The sequence below is a fragment of the Vulpes lagopus genome, chromosome 7 (assembly GCF_018345385.1).
Source record: "Vulpes lagopus strain Blue_001 chromosome 7, ASM1834538v1, whole genome shotgun sequence".
Lineage (NCBI taxonomy): Eukaryota > Metazoa > Chordata > Mammalia > Carnivora > Canidae > Vulpes > Vulpes lagopus.
In genome coordinates, this window is record NC_054830.1 from 82240043 (window position 1) to 82258836 (window position 18794).

The 18794-nt window shown below is 50.5% G+C and overlaps 1 protein-coding gene across 1 annotated transcript; it reads left to right on the plus strand.

Annotated features, from left to right (window-relative positions):
* Window positions 1–4945: 4945 nt before the first annotated feature.
* On the plus strand, window positions 4946–17439 carry NOL6 (nucleolar protein 6). The gene is made up of 26 exons (XM_041764587.1): window positions 4946–5184; window positions 6586–6792; window positions 6878–6994; window positions 8490–8669; window positions 8982–9150; window positions 9371–9505; window positions 9590–9753; window positions 9840–9960; window positions 10175–10233; window positions 10317–10418; window positions 10621–10736; window positions 10903–11080; window positions 11432–11554; window positions 11720–11868; window positions 12013–12088; window positions 12311–12451; window positions 12591–12708; window positions 12790–12944; window positions 13047–13210; window positions 13538–13690; window positions 13926–14023; window positions 14763–14887; window positions 15021–15110; window positions 15503–15697; window positions 15814–15915; window positions 16158–17439. Exons 1-26 carry the CDS (start codon window positions 5131–5133, stop codon window positions 16305–16307), a joined length of 3441 nt encoding a protein of 1146 aa, XP_041620521.1. The 5' UTR covers window positions 4946–5130; the 3' UTR covers window positions 16308–17439.
* The last annotated feature ends 1355 nt before the right edge of the window (window positions 17440–18794 follow it).

Here is an 18794-nt window from a genome sequence, read left to right on the forward strand (position 1 = left end):
GGGGGGATGAATGCAATTTTTTAAAAAATATTTATAAAAAAAATATTTTATTTATTTATTAATGAGAAACACGGATTGAGAGAGGCAGAGACACAGGCAGAGGGAGAAACACGCTCCATGCAGGGAGCCCGACTGGATCCCGGGTCTCCAGGGTCACGCCCTGGGCTGAAGGTGGTGCTAAACCTCTGAGCCACCCGGGTTGCCCAATGAATGCAATTTTTAAAAAGACTTTATTTTATTTATTTTAGAAAGGGGAGTGGAGCAGAGGGAGAGAGAGAATTTTAAGCAGACTTCACGCCCACCACGGAGCCCATAACAAGGCTTGATCTCGCAACTGTGAGATCATGACCTGAGCGAAAATCAACAGTCAGATACTTAACTGACTGAGCCACCTATGTGTCCCTTAAGATTTTATTTTTAAGTAATCTACACCCAACGTTGGCTCAAACTCACAACCTCCGAGATCAAAAGTTGCCAGCTCTACCGACTGAGCAACCAGGTACACCAGGGGTAAAGGCAAATTTTATTTTATTTTTTTAATTTTTATTTATTTATGATAGTCACAGAGAGAGAGAGAGGCAGAGACACAGGCGGAGGGAGAAGCAGGCTCCATGCACCGGGAGCCTGATGTGGGATTCGATCCCGGGTCTCCAGGATCGCACCCTGGGCCAAAGGCAGGCGCCAAACCACTGCGCCACCCAGGGATCCCTAAAGGCAAATTTTAAATGAAGGTAGAACAAGGACAGAATAAACCTTTGTGAGATTACATTTAAATGAATACAAGGGCCAATGGCCTCCATGTGCCCATCCTCTGCCCCAGATGGTGGGTTATACAGAAATTATGTGGTTGTAGGAGGGGGGGGTCATGCTGCCCCCCACCAGGCCCACTGGTCATGGGGAGCACAGAATCTTAGTGTATTTTGATTTGTTTGTTTAAGAAAAAACCCAAAATCAATAGAATGAGTTTGTTTGGTTGGGGTTTTTGTTTTGTTTTTCTTTCTTTTTCTTTCTTTCTTTCTTTCTTTTTTTGAAATGAGTCAATAGCAACATCCAGTTCTCACCGGGCTCCCTCTACCTGCACTTGCAGTGGTGGCAAGCAGGTTCCTGGAGTTGAGGCTGCAGCTCAGGGTGAAATGGGGCCAGATGTGGGTTTCCAGCCTTGCTTGGCCCCAGGGTTGGCAACCGGATCCCGGGGCAACCCATCTGGTCTCCTGAATAAAAGTCAAAAGCTGCATTTTTTTTTTTTTAATTGCATAGAGGGCCAGCCTGTAAAACGTGAGGGCAAGAACACAATTCCTGATTTCTGGCTTGTGATCATGTCTTTTTTTTCTTTTTTTCTTTTTCTTTTTTTTTTTTTTTTTTCAAGATTTTATTTATCCATTCATGAGAGACACAGGGAGAGGCAGAGACATAGGCAGAGGGAGAAGCAGGCTCCATGCAGGGAGCTCGATGTGGGACTTGATCCCAGGACCCAGGGACGACACCCCAAGCCAAAGGCAGATGCTCAACCACTCAGTCACCCAGGCGCCCCCTCATCATGTCCTATTTATCTCTCTAGTCTTGACACTGAGCATTGTGCTTGCCATTTCTTAAGTGTCACTCAGTATGGAATGAGTGGTTGACTTATCTCTCTAATCTTCAGTGCTTGATCATACTTCAACAGTGCTGCTTCCTCTTCTCCGTCAATTCATTTTATTTTATTTTTTTAACTTTTATTTATTTATGATAGTCACAGAGAGAGAGAGAGAGAGAGAGAGAGAGAGAGGCAGAGACGCAGGCGGAGGAAGAAGCAGGCTCCATGCACCGGGAGCCTGATGTGGGATTCGATCCTGGGTCTCCAGGATCGCGCCCTGGGCCAAAGGCAGGCGCCAAACCGCTGCGCCACCCAGGGATCCCTTCTCCGTCAATTCAAAGTCAAATTATACTTCAAGACTTAGCACAAATCCATCTCCTCTAGGAAATCTTAACAAAACATTCTCCAGCCATGAAGAAGGAAATCCTGCCATTTGTGACAATATTGATGAACATTGACAGCATTAAGCTAAGTGCAATAAGTCAGAGAAAGACAAATGCTGAATCATCTTACTTATATGTGGAATCTAAAAAGAAACCAAACTTGGGACGCCTGGGTGGCTCTGCAGTCGGGCGTTTGCATTCGGCTCACGGCGTGATCCCAGAGTCCCAATATCGAGTCCCACACCGGGCTCCCTACATGGAGCCTGCTTCTCCCTCTGCCTGTGTCTCTACCTCTGTGTGTGTGTGTCTCTCTCTCATGAATAAATAAAATCTTAAAAAAAAAATTAAAAAGCCAAACTTATAGAAACAGAGTAGATTGTGGTTGCCAGGTGATAGTAGGGGAAATGAGGAGATATTGGTTAAAGGATACAAACTTCCAGTTATAAGAGAAATAAGTTTCTGGGGATCTAATGTACAGCACGGTGACTATAGTTAATGATACTGTATTGAAGGACACCTGGGTGGCTCAGCAGTTTAGCATCCGCCTTCGGCCCAGGGCATGATCCTGAAGTCCCTGGTATCGAGTCCCACGTCAGGCTCCCTGCATAGGGCCTGCTTTTCCCTCTGCCTGTGTCTCTATGTCTCTCATGAATAAATAAATAAAAATCTTTAAAAAAAAAAGAAAGGTGCTAAGAGAATAGATCTTAAATGTTCTTACCATAACAATAACAACATATGGTAATTATGTGAAGTGAAGGATGTGTTAAATGTGTTAACTAACCTTATTGTAGTAATCATTTTGCAACATATACATGTAACAAATTATCACATTGTATACCTTAAACTTAAGGTTATACAATAATTATCTCAATAAAGCTGGGGAAAAAATCAAAACACTGAGCAAAAAGGGCAGCAAGTTCAAAGGCCCAGGACATAAAAGCAAGATAGTAGAGAAAATCTAAGTGGTTCAATATAGCGAGGGCATAAAGTTTGACAGAAACAATGGTAAGAGACAAGGCTGGAAGGTTGACATTGGCTTCATTCATTCTTTTATTCATTCAGTAAGCATTTATTGAGTATGTACAGTGTGCTAGGCATTGGCTATGTAGACCTGGTCCTTGTTTTCATGGATTTACAGTCAAGGAAAAAAAGACAATTGATAAACAATCAAAGCTTATTTTTTAAAAAAGGAAATAAATGGAATGATAAGGGAAAATATATTTCAGTTTAGAGGATCAGGGAAAGTCTAACTACACAGGTAATACTTATCCTGAGAACTGAAGGATGAAAACGAGAAAAAGTCATGAAAAAGCATTCTAGACAGAGTAACAGCTTAGATCCAGTTTATATTTCTTTTTTAAAAACAATGATTTTATTTACTTACTTGTGGAGGAATGAGAGAGAAGAGAAAGAGAGAGAGAATGCACAGAGGGAGAAGGAGAAGCAGACTTCCCTGCTGAGCAGGAAGCTTGATGCTGGGCTCAATTCCAAGACCCTGGGATCATTTTTTTTAAAAGATTTTGTTTATTTATTCATGAGAGAGAGAGAGAGAGGCAGAGACACAGGCAGAGGGAGAAGCAGGCTCCACACAGGGAGCCTGACATGGGACTCGATCCCTGGTCTCCAGGATCAGGCCCTGGGCCGAAGGTGGCACCAAACCACTGAGCCACCTGGGTGGCTCTTATTTTATTTTTTAAATTCTGGCAACCATGTGGAAAGGGATCAAAGGACAAGACCACCCTTGTGAAAAATTCCTTTAAAAGGTATTGCATGAATTAATCTGTGCAAATACAAGTCAGGATAGTAGGTACTGTTGGAGCATAATGATTAGATGGCAAAATGAAGAGAAATTCTAAAGTTTCGAGAAATGTTCTGTTTCTTTTCTGGGAGCTGGTTACATGGGTATATTTGGTTTATGAATATTCAAGCTGTACCCTTATGTAATTTTCGTGTATGTATATATATAATTATATGTATACACAATCACACATTTGCATAATTATATGCATACCTATAATTCTATATACATATACATGTAATTTTATATATGCATGTTATGCATTCTGCAATTACATACACACATATGTACACATATGTGTATATGTATATTGTACAAAAAAGCTATTGAATGAGATTGTCCTATACTTCAAACATGTTGTTGTAGAAGACCAAAAAAGGGAGAGTTCCCCAAATGTTCTTAGATTAAGATAGAGAAAAGAAACATGACAATTGATGCATGCTCTTGCATCAAGAAATAAAATGCTACCATGTAAAGGATATTATTGGGATAATCAGCAAAATTTGAATAGTATTGAATCAAAGTTAAATTTGATAAATGGACTATAATTTTATAAGTGGACTCTAATTAGTCCTTCTCCTTAGTACATATATTCAGGGATGTGGGCGAACGAATTCTCAAGTGGTTCTGCAGAAGAGTTTATAAACTAAAGACAAGACAAATTTGACAAAACAAACAACTAAGGATGGGTACCTGAAGGATATATGTTCACTATATTATTACACTGTTTTGGTAGATTTGGAAAACTTAAAAATAAACTGGAGAAGCTCTTATAATCTAGGCACAAGGCGATTTGACTTGAACTAAATTTGGTACTAAAGACAGAAGAGAATGAGTGAATTTAAAATATATTTTGAAGGCAGAACTGACGAAGCTGGAGATTCGGTAAGACGTGGTGGAAGAGACGGACAGGAATCGGCGGCGTGAACCAACAGCCCCGAGCGCCCAAGCTAGCCCCGCCCTTCCTCTTTCGACGCAAGCTGCGGAAGTGAGGGAAAGAAAGCGACCGCTAAGCTACAGGCAGGCTTCCGGTCTGGCGTCGCAAAGAGACCGTAAATGGGAGAAACCGGCTTGGCTCCTCCCCCTCGGTGGGCGGGCCTAGAGAGTGACAGGTACCAATGGCGAGCGGCCCTTCGAGCCCTCACCCAATGGTTCCGGAGCGGGGCGGAGTCCTGCGGCACGAGGCTTGTCCCCACGCGGCGCGGGGAGTTTACCGCGGGGCTGCGGCAACTTTCTCGCAAGTCCTCTGCGATTCCGCTGCCAGGCTTCGGTAATTGTGCGGAGGGCTTCGGCACTTCTGCCGACGTGGGAAGAAGTTGTGCCGAGCCCGTGGGCTTCCTACCCGAAGTACTGGAGCAAGACCTGGACCCGGAGTTATGGGGCCAGCGCCTGCGGGAGCGCAGGATCGCGGAGTTGCTGGGGAGCCAGAGGTGGGTGAGCCCTCCGGCAGGAAGGAGTGCTTTCTACCTGCCCGAGCTGGCAGAGCCTGGCAGCCCGCCGGCCAGGGGCGCCGAGGCAGTCCGTCCTGGAGGAGGCTTATTCCCCCACATTTCCAGTCTGGGGCACCGAGACAGTCGGGGGAGTTGCGTTATTCGGATAGAAGCGGTAAAGCTTCTTGAGCTTTTTCCTTCGAGAGCTCTCTCCTGGAAGTTGAAGAGACCCCCGCGGCGTGGATCATTTTCCTAACCAGGTCCTTCTCCTCGTCATTCTGCGAGACCTTCTAATCTCTTGAGCCCAGTTCTGTGCTCGCTGCTCTAACAGAGGGCACATGGTGGTGCTTCTGGGATCCTTCAGTGAGATTCTCCACGTGGAGTGGGGGCGGGGCCCAGGGCTGTAGGGGAGAAGGTTTGAGACCCTGCAGACCAGGGTGTGAAGCCTGCTTACAGAATAGGCATCCTGGGCACCTGAGTGGCTCAGTGATTGCGTTTCTGCCTTCGGCCTAGGTCGTGATCCTGGGATCCTGGGATCCTGGGATCGAGTCCCGCATCGGGCTCCCTGCGGGGAGCCTGCTTTTCCCTCTGCCTTTGTCTCTGCCCCTCTGTCTCTCGTGAATACTTAATTTATTTATTCATGAATATCTTATTTATTTATTTATGAGAGAGGCAGAGACATAGGCAGAGGGAGAAGCAGGCTCCATACAGGGAGGCCGATGTGGGACTCGATCCTGGGACTCCAGGATCACCACTGGGCGGAAGGCAGAGGCTCAACCACTGAGCCACCCAGGCAACCAGTAAATAAAATCTTAAAAAAAAAAAAAAAATGCATACTAACTGTGGAATCCAGCTCAGGGGACTTCTTTCAAGTGTGCATTTTCTGCCAGGATTACTGAGGACTGGAGGCAGTAGATTCTAGCTCTTTCCAACATTTGGCCACTTAACATTATACTGATGTAGTCTATAGTCAGGGCTTGCTGGCAGGGGTAGAGCCTGGCAGGATTTGGATAGAGCAAGAGTGGGGATGGCATTTGCAGATTCCCAGGACTAACCCAGCAGAAGAGGAAGCTCCCTGATGCATGGTACCTGGAAATACAAGAAGCTCGGGCATTGTTTAGGTCAGGACTCAGTCAACTACTAACCCTGTCAACTCCAGGCAGGGCTCCATGCTTGTGCTGTCACATAGACAGGGAGCCATCAATTCAAGGAATTTCAGCCTGGAGCTTAGTAAGGTTCTTCTAAGTAATGATAATCCTAAGTTTTACAGTCTGGCTCCCATTCAAAAGAATGAACAGGAGGTTGTGAAGTTTTTGCCCACATCCCATTATGGTGGCACTTCTAGCAGTGGATGTTTGATGTCTGTGACCTCACAGTGGCTTCTCTCCTCACTGGCCACAGGTAATGGAACTAGCTCTGGAAGGCACAGGCAAGGAGGGAAAGAAGGAGTCCTCAAAGAAGCATACCCTGTCTGGGTCTCCAGTGGAGGGCCTCCTGCAGCCAGTGAAGCTTAGCCAGGCAGAACTGTATAAGGAGCCTACCAATGAGGAGCTGAATCGTCTTCGGGAGACTGAGAGTCTATTCCACTCCAGCTTGCTTCGTTTACAGGTACTATTGGGTGGCTGGGGCTTTGATTAGAGGGGTGGGCCTGGAACCCTGAGGCTGAAGGACTCTCTGCTGTCTCTTCTTACAGGTAGAGGAGCTACTAAAGGAAGTGAGGCTGCCAGAGAAGAAGAAGGATCGGATCGATGCTTTCCTACGGGAGGTCAACCAGAGGGTCCTCAGGGTGCCCTCAACTCCTAAGAGAGAGGTAAAGCACGCAGTGAGAAGAACTGGAAAGCCCAGGAGAGGTCCTCCATGTGGGCATCTGAAACAGCTTTTCTCTTTGCCAGAGGGGTGCTAGGGAGCTCATTTTCTTTGCCACTGGAAGTACAGTCAACCACTTGTGCATTTGTTCAGCAAAAGCTTATGTTCTTTGCAGCAGTTACATTCTTAGGACACATCAGTGAATACAAGCTATTATCTAGTGTTGGGCTTATGGATAGTAGATGATAAACATGACAGGTAAACTGTGTAGCAATGTTAGAAAACAGTAAGCAGTACAGGAAAAGGAGAAAGTAGGGCCAGGTGAGGGGATTGTGGGGATATCGGGAGATGGGAGTGGTTTGCAAATTTATTTATTTATTTATTTTAAATATTTTATTTATTTATTCATGAGAGAGAGAGAGAGAGAGACAGAGACATAGGCAGAAGGAGAAGCAGGCTCGGGATCCCTGGGTGGCGCAGCGGTTTGGCGCCTGCCTTTGGCCCAGGGCGCGATCCTGGAGACCCGGGATCGAATCCCACATCAGGCTCCCGGTGCATGGAGCCTGCTTCTCCCTCCGCCTGTGTCTCTGCCTCTCTCTCTCTCTCTGTGACTATCATAAATAAAAAAAAAAAAAAAAAAAAAAAAAAAAAAGAAGCAGGCTCCATGCAGGGAGCCCTATATGGGACTTGATCCCAGGACTCCAGGATCATGCCCCGAGCCAAAGGCAGACGCTTAACTGCTGAGCCACTCAGGCATCCCTGGTTTGCAAATTTAAATAAGGTGGTTGAGATAGGCCTTATTGAAGTGACAGTAGTGTGAAGATCTGAAGGAAATGAGTCAGCCATATAGATATCTAAAGGAGGAAGAGCATGGCAGGAAGGGGAAATAAACACCACAAAAGCTCAAAGGCAGGAGTAAGCCTGGTATGTTGCTTGGACTGAATGAAGGGAAAATAAGAGACGAGTTCAGAAAGGCAATGGAGGAAGGAGACATTTCACATAGGGCCTTGTACACTGAAACAGGGACTTTGCCTTTGCTCTGGGTGAAATGAGAAACCGCTGACTGTGTACATTTTTTGGTGGCGCAGTGATGTGATCTCACCTCATTTTTAAAAAGTTCACTTAGACTGTTGTGTTGAAAGTAGAATGGAGGAGAATACAGGTAAAATCCGGGAGACTAGTTAGAAACCTATTATGTGGTAATCCCCTGGAAAGTGGTGGCATCTCATACTAGGATAGAGAAGTACAGAAGCGGTCAGTGCCTGGATGCTCTTGACAGTGAAATGGGTATTCTCAACAGAGATGAGTCAAGTGATTTACATGTTTTGTGCTTGAACAACTAGTATGAAGTTTCCTTAAGGGGGAGGACATGTTTACAGAAGGACGAGGAGTTTGTTTTCAAATGTGTTGATGCATTTAATGTGATATGTCTACTAGACATCAAGGGGACGTGTCCGGAAGGCAATGAAATTAATACGTATCACTGTCTTTCCCCACAGCTGACTGACCAGACTTGGCTCCCAGCTGGGGTTCGAGTGCCCCTCCACCAAGTGCCCTATACTGTGAAGGGCTGTTTTTGCTTCCTGCCTCCGTCTCAGGTCACTGTTGTGGGCAGCTACCTTCTGGGCACCTGCGTCCGGCCGGACATCAATGTGGACATGGCAGTGACCATGCCCAGGGTAAGGTCCAGTATTTGGGGGATGGAGAGGCCTGCTCCTTTACCACCTACTAATTCCTGGGTCCCTCTTTCTTTCCCACCTGCCACTGGCCAGGGGATTGAAATCTGAACTGGAAATCAAAACAGAGCAGACCCCTGCTGTCTTCTTGAGGGCAGCTTAAATGTGCCCTTGGGTCAGTTGCTACCCTTTGGAACTTTGCCTTCTCATCTGAGAACTAAGTATATTGTTAGTCCTGGTTCAAACACTCCAGCCAGCAAAAATCCCTGAGGTTTCTAAACCTGGTCATCTCCCCCTTCTCCTGACCCTCTCCAGGAGATCCTACAGGACAAAGATGGGTTGAACCAGCGTTACTTCCGCAAGCGTGCTCTCTACCTGGCCCACTTGGCTCACCACCTGGGCCAAGACCCTCTCTTTGGCAGTGTTCACTTCTCCTACACCAATGGCTGTCACTTGAAACCCTCGCTGCTGCTTCGGCCACGTGGTGAGAGGCACACACTGGGCTGAAGGCACAGTATGGGATGACAGATTTAGTGGGGGAGATATGGAGGCCTCAAATCCAAAGTGAGAAGTTTGGGCCTCAAGTTTTGGGGGGAAGGTATAAGGACCTCAGAATCTAAGGTGGGAGGGCATGGGCCCTCAGGTAGGAAGAGGTTGCCACAGGGGCCCACATGGCAGATCTGATCACTGTCTGTCTCCCTCAGGGAAGGATGAGCGCCTGGTCACTGTACGTCTGCATCCATGCCCTCCACCTGACTTCTTCCGCCCGTGCCGCCTGTTGCCATCTAAGAACAATGTGCGCTCTGCCTGGTACCGAGGGCAGAGTCCCCCAGGGGATGGTAAGCAGGCCCTGGTATCCAGGTGGAGCTGAAGGGAAGGATGTTGTGGGGATTTCTCCTCTCATGGCTTCTCCTCTCCCTCAGGTAGCCCAGAGCCTCCCACCCCCCACTATAATACATGGGTCCTGCAGGACATGACCCTTGAGTCCCATGTGCAGCTGCTGTCCACAGTGCTGGGCTCAGCCTTGGGGCTGAAGGATGGTGTGGCACTTCTGAAGGTCTGGTTGCGGCAGCGGGAACTGGACAAGGTGAGTTGCGAGTGGCCCAGCTTCCCTGCCTTACTGAGTGGCAGGCTGGCCCTGAGCTCAGGCCTCTCTCTGCATCTCTTTTTCAGGGCCTAGGAGGGTTCAGTGGGTTCCTTATCTCCATGCTGGTTGCCTTCCTTGTGTCCACACGCAAGATCCACACCACCATGAGTGGCTACCAGGTCCTGAGGAGTGCCTTGCAGTTTCTGGGTAAGGTGGTGAGACTTGGAAAGGTCAAGGGTTTCACTCTTCCTGTGAATCCTCTCATCGTATCAGGGATCATTCAGTTTCTTGCCATGAGACAGATGAGCAGATTGAATTCTAGAGGCAGGCAGTTGCAGCCACTTGACCGGAGGGAGAGTGTCATTAGGGCTAGATCCCCTGGAAGGAGGACACCTTCTGACATACCTCTGGTTCACTTCAGCCACCACAGATTTAACAGTCAACGGGATCAGCTTATGTCTCAGCTCAGATCCCTCCCTGGTGAGTGGGGCAGGGCTGGGTCTGGGCAAGGAGGCTTGAAGGTAAGTCCCCAGTCCTGACTGGCTTCTCTCTCTGCCTCCCAGCCGGCCCTGGCTGACTTCCACCAGGCCTTCCCTGTTGTCTTCCTGGATTCCTCAGGCTATCTCAATCTCTGTGCTGATGTTACTGCCTCTACTTACCACCAGGTACCGATTGTCCCCCATTCTGGGATACCCCTGATGTCCCAATCCAGATTCCATCCCTTCTGCCAGTACCAGAGCCCCAGAAATTCCTCTCCAGAGAACTTAGGTTAGGCATGTCTCTTGGTCTGAGCCATCAGGTCCATGAAGGGAGGGTATAGTTGTGATAGTCTCACATGTGAGTTCCCTGTTTACCCCATGGCCGCAGGTACAGCATGAGGCACGGCTGTCTATGGCATTGCTGGACAGTAGAACCGATGACGGATTCCAGCTTCTGCTGATGACTCCAAAACCCATGATCCGGGCTTTTGACCATGTTTTGCAGTAAGTTTAGGGCAGGCAGGCTATGTCAGTGGGTCCTTTTTCCCTAAGGCTACACTGATGGGGCAGAGGTGCTCAGGGAGGTGTTCAGATCTTCCTGGTTTTGGGAGGGGTGGTATTTGGGGTCAGCAATACTTCATTCTGTCTCTGTCTCTTTGTGCCCCTCTAGTCTCCATCCACTGAGTCGTCTGCAGGCAGCATGTCACCGGCTAAAGCTGTGGCCAGAGCTGCAGGATCTTGGTGGGGACTATGTTTCAGCTGCTTTGGGCGCACTGACCCCCCTCCTGGAGCAGGGTCTGGGGTCCCGCCTGCACCTGCTGGCTCATTCTCGGCCCCCAGTCTCAGAGGTGAGGTGCTATGGGGTGGGGAGTTTGTGGGTTTGTTTATTTTAAAGATTTTATTTTTTATTCATGAGAGACACAAAGAGAGAGACAGAGACATAGCGGGAGAAGTAGGCTCCCTGATGTAGGACTAGATCTCAGGACCCCAGATCACAACCTGAGCCTAAGGCAGACACTCAACCACTGAGACACCCAGGTGCCCTGAGAATTTGTGGTTTAAGGGGGACTAGATCTGGGGTCCCAGGGGATATAAAAGACCTCATTCCTGTAGCTAGATCTTTCTACCTAGTTGGAAAGTGGTTTGTAGACCAAGCTGGGGCATCCTTGGGTTGAGCTCAGCCTTTTTGCACCCTATAGTGGGACATCAGCCAAGATCCACCAAAGCACAGAGACTCTGGGACCTTGACCCTGGGATTGCTGCTCCGGCCTGAGGGGCTGACCAGTGTCCTTGAGCTGGGTCCAGAGGCCAACCAGCCTGAGGTGAGAAGCCCTGGGGTCTTGGGGGATGACTTGGCCCTGTTTCGGGGAGTCTGTTGTGTGCTGGCAGAAATGGTATGGATTATTCCCATGCCACTTGGATTGCAGCCTGTCAGAGATTTCTGATAGAAAATCTGATTTCTCCTACCACCCATTGCCTTTGTTCAGGCTGCTGACTTCCGCCAGTTCTGGGGACCTCGCTCAGAGCTTCGGCGTTTCCAGGACGGATCCATTCGGGAAGCTGTAGTCTGGGAGGCAGCCTCTATGGCCCAGAAGCGCCTTATTCCCTACCAGGTGGTCACTCACCTCTTGGCACTGTGAGTGTTAGCATCTGGATGCTGGGAAGCAGCAACAGACTGGGGAACCTTTTAGGAGGGTCTGGCCCAGGCTTTGTGCTGAGCAGCTAATGTCTCAGCAGCTGCTCAGCCCGCACTGAGTCTGTGCTGTATCCCTTTTCCCAGCCATGCCAACATCCCAGATACCTGTGTCCACTATGTGGGGGGCCTTCTGGACGCATTGATCCAAAGCCCAAAAGCGGTAAGGGTCATGTGTCAGGGATGGGATCAAGCCAGGGGTTGCAGCTTAGCATGTGGGTGGAGAGTTGCAACCTCGGCCCGACTGCACTTCCCATAGTGTCCAACAGAGGGGGTGCTGGCTCTGTGCAGCCTGGCCTGTGGCACAGTCCCAGGTGGTGGTGGTAGTTTTGTGTGGGGGATGTTCTATAACATCCTGGCTCCCTGACCATGTTCTCCTTCTCAGACCTCCAGCACAGGTGAGGAGGCTCTGGCAGCAGCAGTACGTTGCTACGATGACCTCAGCCGCCTCCTGTGGGGGCTGGAAGGTCTCCCGCTGACTGTGTCTGCTGTGCAGGGAGCTCACCCGGTGCTGCGCTACACTGAGGTGAGGTGTGAAGGGCAGGGAGCCCTTTCTGCCTCATGACCTCTTGCCTCTGCCCCACCTACCAGTATTCCCCCTTCCAGTTCATATGTTCACTCTCTCCCAGTCCCAGGCCCCTTCCTTAGCCCTGCTGCTTCCGTAGGTGTTCCCACCAACCCCAGTCCGGCCAGCCTACTCCTTCTATGAGCACCTGCGAGAGAGGGCCTCGCTGTTACCCCGGCCCGACAAGCCCTGTCCAGCCTATGTGGAGCCCATGACCGGTGAGGAGCCTCTTAGGAAGGATGAGAGGAACCCTTCCCATTCCATGTCACAGTCTCAAGACCTCCTACTTTTCTTCCTAGTGGTATGTCACCTGGAGGGCAGTGGTCAGTGGCCACAGGATGCTGAGGCCATACGGCGGGTCCGAGCTGCTTTCCAGCTGCGCCTGGCAGAGCTGCTCATGCAACAGCATGGGCTGCGGTGTCGTGCCACGGCCACACACACTGATGTCCTCAAGGTTAGGCTGGTGCAGGGTAGGGATTCTCCGGAGAGGGAAGAGACAGGGTGTTAGGATGCTGCAGGCTGACATGCATCTCCCACCCCATACTTCTTTCAACAGGATGGGTTCGTGTTCCGGATTCGTGTGGCCTATCAGCGGGAGCCCCAGATCCTGAGGGAAATGCGAAGCCCCGAGGGGATGATCTCATTGAGGGATACACCTGCCTCCATCCACCTTGAGAGGGACACGAGGCATTTGCCCTTGCTCACCAGTGCCTTGCATGGGTATGGGCACCTGCACAGGTTCTTTTGCCTGTGGATCCTTCCCTGCTCCCATTTTGCTTTCCTGGCTACCTGCCTTTCTGGGAGGCCAGATAGTATAATAGGGATATGAATTATGGAGTCTGGCAAATTCTAGAACCCTCGCCCTGCCACTTCACTGGCTAACCTGTTGGCATTAGTTAGGGGTATGTGAGATTCTGCATAGCATGGATCAGCACAGAGGGTAATTTCAGGTAAAGGTTGAGTAGATAGTGGTGGTGAAGCTGAAATATGGTTCTTGGGCCTTGATGGCCCGAGTCTCATTGTCACTACTCTCTTTCCCTTCTACAGGCTCCAGCAGCAGCACCCAGCCTTCTCAGGTGTGGCACGGCTGGCCAAGCGATGGGTGCGCGCCCAGCTTCTGGGTGAGGGGCTCAGTGATGAGAGCCTGGACCTTGTGGTTGCTGCTCTTTTCCTGCACCCTGAGCCCTTCACCCCTCCCAGGTGATTCCCTCCATCTTTTCCCTAGCCAGAAAGCTCCCCTTAGGGCCACCTTTCATCCCTTAGGCTGTACCTTCAATCCAAATGGAGGAGGGTAGCTGAAACAAGTGACAAAAGAGGTTCTAAGACACCCCTTGTCTCCCTAATCCATGCCACGGGGTCTAGGCTGTCTAGACCATGAGGAAAGCCTTAGGATGGGTGGTTGGACCCAGACTCTCTGCTCACTCTTCCTTCTTAGCTCCCCCCAGGTGGGCTTCCTTCGGTTCCTTTTTTTGATATCAACCTTTGATTGGAGGAACAACCCTCTTATTGTCAACCTTAACAACGAGCTCACTGGTAAGTGATAGGACTGGGGTCAGACTACTGCAGGAACGACCCTTTGTGGATGGCAGAGTAGGGTGCACAGGGTTTTCCTTGTCAGTCTGAGAAGTGTTTATGTGTGTGTGCCTGACCCTGATGGCTTTGGAGTGGGGAGTTATTAGGAGGAAGAGACCCAGTTCGAGGCCTTAGGGAGTTCTGAGACTGTAGAGCTACGGTTTGCTTGTACGATGATCAGAAACAGAACAGGCTGGAGGTGGTAAGCAGGCTACCTAGTGAGAGTGGTGAAGGGGGGAGGAGAGTAGAAGGGTACCCTGAGCACTAGGTGAGAAGGCTTGTGGGGAGCTGGGAAGGGCCCGGATTAGAGAAAGATGCCTCGACCTCTTGGGGAGTGGGGGTGATGGTTTCTAGTTGTAACATGAGGAGCTCCTGGTCCCGGCAGAGAGGAAGGTGTCAGCTTCCTAATTCCCCAGGTGTGTGGGAGCATAGGGTTGGAGGGGGTCAAGGGCAGGCCTCAGCTTGTGCAAGCCCGGAAACTAGACTGGGGTGCCAGGCAGTGGAAAATTCTGCCTCTGGGCTGAGCTTGAGAGTTTAATGCCCCACCCAATGGAGACAAACATGGTGTCCTTTTCATTGCCTTTGTCTCTTGCGGGAGGGCCATTGGAAAATCCCTGTGATGGGCCACCAGAAGACCTGGGGCAGCAGAGCATGTCAGGGGAAAGGAGCAGGCTGACCCAGGACCCCCTCTTGTTCACAGTGGAGGAGCAGGCGGAAATCCGTAGTGGCTTCCTGGCAGCTCGGACACAACTCCCAGTCATGGTCATCGTTACCCCCCAGGATCGTAAAAACTCTGTATGGACACAGGATGGACCCTCACCCCAGGTTCAATCCTATTCCTACCTCCAAATTTGTGTTTTTCTTCCCCCATGGAAAAAGTAGGCCCAGCCTGAACTAAGAGAGACCTGTTGTTAGGTCTGATCTATTTGATGTACGTGTGCTCCCCTCCCCCACCCAGATCCTACAGCAGCTTGTGGTCCTGGCAGCTGAGGCCTTGCCTGTCCTAGAGAAGCAGCTAATGGATCCCCAGGGGCCTGGCGATATCCGGGTAAGGCCCTGACCATGGGTAACTGGGGATTCTTGCCTTTGAACGTTGGAAGTCTGGAGCTGTAGGGCCTCTCATGGGATGCTCAGTCTCCTTGTTTGCTGCGACTGAATCCAGAAAAGGCATTGAAGCTGCCCATGGTGCCTGACAGTGGTGGAGCCTGTAGGAAAACCAGGGCCTGGCTCTATCCAGGCCTAATGTTTCCAGCCTATGCTCCTCCTGATGGATTGAAGCTGACCCCAGCTGTGGTTCTGTTCCCATCTTCAGATGAAGATTTGAATTCTTAATTGGGGGGCGGTCAGAAAAAAAGAAAGGAGAAAACCAAAGTGGGCTTGTAGAGACTTTGTGGTCCATCTCCCAGTGGGTGCTGCTGACCCCTTCCTACCCTTCCTCAGACAGTGTTCCGGCCACCCATGGATATGTATGATGTGCTGATCCGCCTGTCTCCCCGCCACATCCCCCGGCACCGCCAAGCCGTGGACTCACCAGCTGCCTCCTTCTGCCGTGGCCTGCTCAGTGAGCCAGGGCCCTGTTCCCTGATGCCTGTGCTAGGCTATGATCCTCCTCAGCTCTATCTGGCACAGCTCAGGGTAGGTCCTAAAGGGCTGACTAAACCGGGGGAGGGGACATCCAGGTGAACCTGGGGCCGTGGAGGGGGCTCTCAGGTGTCCACCTGTAGTTTTACCTATGTCCTGCCCTTTCCTAGGAGGCCTTTGGGGACCTGGCCCTTTTCTTCTATGACCAGCATGGTGGAGAGGTGATCGGTGTTCTCTGGAAGCCCACCAGCTTCCAGCCCCAGCCCTTCAAGGTGTGCTGGCTGGTGATAACCCATGTGTTCCCGAGGGTGTACATGTGGTTCCATGTGGGCATGTATGTCTGTACGTGGCATGCTCCCCAAGCGACCACAGGTCACATGCGAAGCACGTGTGTTGTGTGTCTCTCTCCATTATTGCTGTTCCTCTCCACCCCCACCCCCCACCCACACTCCCATTTATTGTCTCTGGGTGTGTCTTTGTGACTCCTCAGTCCACATTTCTTTGGTTCCCCTAGGCCTCCAACACAAAGGGGCGCATGGTGATGTCTCGAGGTGGGGAGCTGGTGATGGTGCCCAATGTAGAAGCGATCCTGGAGGACTTTGCCATCTTGGGTGAAGGCCTGGTACAGGCTGTGGAGGCCCGAAGTGAGAGGTGGACCGTGTGATCTCCAGCCCTAGGAGCAAGCTATAGGTGACAGCAGGACTTCCAGACTTCTGGAGTAAGATGTCAGTGGCATTACCTCTACCCTTGCTACATACAGGTCCTTCACGAAGTATCTGCTGGCCTGAACATACTGAGCTGTCCCCCCAAAAGAGCCCTGCCCTAATTTTCTGTCCAGTGCTTTACCATCGGGGCAGGGGCCTGGTATTCGACAGAGTCCACTGGGCTTCTCTGAACTCCCAGGAAAGGAGAGTGAGCCAGCTCAGAAAGGGAACTAAATGACCCCAAGAGATCCATCCACCTCTCAGCTCTGGCCTGGGCTTTTTTTCTTCCTAGGATGCTTCCAGAAGCTTAGAGAGGAGGACATGTACCCAGGGTTGAGGCTCTGTCTCCTTCCCGTCACCAGGGTATGCGCCTAGACCTTAGTATGTCCTTCGGGGTAATGTCAGGCCTTTAAATAGGGCCCAGAGAAGGCGAGATCTGCTGAGGGTCACAGAATACCAGCATTGAGCAAGGTGATATTATTTTCGAGGGTGGGACATGGAATAGCACAGGGCAGAAGGGGCTAGGTGAGTGAAGGGGCAAGGGGTACAGAAAGCCCTGAGCGCTCCCCTGGCTGCTCAGCATCTTGCCCGCATCCCCCTACCCCCTCAGGCTCCATCTCTCTGCCCATTCATGTCTCAAACTGCCTCCACTGTGTTCCTGCAGTGGAGGTGGAGAGGGGAGCAAGACCCAAGTCCCGGTCTTCAGGAGCTCTCAGTGCCAGGGCAGGGTGGAGGGGGTGCTGCCTCTTTTCAGCCTGGTCCACACCCCACTTCCGGCAGCCTCTCCCTTTTCCGTCTCCCCTAATCCTGGACGTTTCTCCAGACTCAGCTCAAATAGTGCTGCCGCCTCCAACCCTTCCCTTGCCCCCAGCCTGAGGAGAGCAGTGATTGTTCAGTTTTCTTCATAGTCGCCTATAGTGGTGTGAACTTTTCTGTTGTCTGAAACTTGGATTTAAAGTTAAATCACTTGGGGGCAGCCTGGGTGGCTCAGCAGTTTAACACCACCTTCAGTCCAGGGCGTGATCCTGGAGACCCGGGATCGAGTCCCATGTCAGGCTCCCTGTGTGGAGCCTGCTTCTCCCTCTGCCTGTGTCTCTGCCCCCCCCACCCCCGTGTCTCTATGAGAATAAATAAATAAAATCTTTTTTTAAAAATTTAAATTAAATCACTTAATTTCCCCATGATCTTGGCTTTTCTGCATTTTTCACATAGTTTTAACTTTGTCTCTACATGTAAGCTCTTTGGGGGCAGGTGACATGTTTGAACATAGTTTTCGTGGCACCGAGGACAGTGCCATGCTCCAGTAGGACACAGGTGTGTGCAGAAGGGGCAGCCAGCCAGGCAGATGGAGGGCAAGGAGGGCCACCAGAAGACTTCAAGGAAAGGGAGTCATAATTTGTACCCCCTGCCTTGAGTGTGCGGGGTGGTGAAGGTGAGAGCCATGGCCCCAGAGTTCAGGTACAGCTGACATCCACCGAGTGCCTAGCAAATGCTGCTGCGCGCTGGTAGGTATTTTACCTATTTCCTGTGTGGGAATTTGTACAGTAACACCAGCCCTGTGAAGTATGCTCTTAGTTATCCTCATCCTCTGGATGAGGGTGCAGGTGCAGCATCAGGCAGGGGCCCATCGGTGGGGACACTCAGAGACCTGGCTCTCAGGCTTCGTCCTTAAGGTGATAAGCCACATATGGGAACCCTGATCTCCACTTTGTCCCAATTTTGTTAGTCTTTGTGAACCTGTGCCGGTCCCTAGCTGTCACTGTCATAGGACTAGAAATAGGCATAGAGAATACATTAATGCGCTGTGTGAGCTGGGGTCTGCATCTCCGTGTCCTTGATTCATGAGGGCCACACATATGTGTGCAGGGCTTTACCGTTGGGGAGAGAAATGCAGTTCCAGCCTTCATGGACCTGCAGTCTGTGGTTGTCCCTGGCTCCTCCTCATTCATTTTTCTCCACAGCCCCTCCCTCGGCTCTAAGAAGGGATGGTGCTGGGCTGTTTCAGACCCTCCTGTTTCATCCTCGGGTCAGCTGTGGCTTCTGGCCTTTTCACAAACACAGTTCTAGATTATTCCAGTGTGGAATAATCTGCCCCAGGTCAGATTCTGCAGCAGTGGCTCCAAGAGGTGCAAGCAACAAGCCCCCCTTGGGAGTGAACCCTGGCCCTGCTACCTCTCTCTGTGTTTCTGGGCAGGTCACCTCCCCTCATAGGGCCCAGCCTCCCCACTTTTAAAATGGGGATGCAAATGGCTTTGTCAGGGTGCATGATGTGGTTAGGGAAGAGGGCCTGGAACTCAGACCCAAGAAGCCGCCCCATCCTTTCTCACCTCCAGCATAGCTTAGGGAATGGGATGTGGAGAGAGCTGGAAGCCCAGGCTCATCTCAGCCCCTCACATTGCAGCTCTGACCTGTTTTCCTCAGGTCTTCTCCGGAAAGGTGAGGCCAGT

Bases quoted from the DNA above. Each gene is read 5' to 3' on its own strand.
- NOL6 (XM_041764587.1), top strand. From the start codon at position 5,131: ATGGGGCCAGCGCCTGCGGGAGCGCAGGATCGCGGAGTTGCTGGGGAG. The intron at 6,995-8,489 runs GTAAAGCACGCA...CTTTCCCCACAG, and splicing joins CCTCAACTCCTAAGAGAGAG to CTGACTGACCAGACTTGGCT. The intron at 11,869-12,012 runs GTGAGTGTTAGC...CCCTTTTCCCAG, and splicing joins GTCACTCACCTCTTGGCACT to CCATGCCAACATCCCAGATA.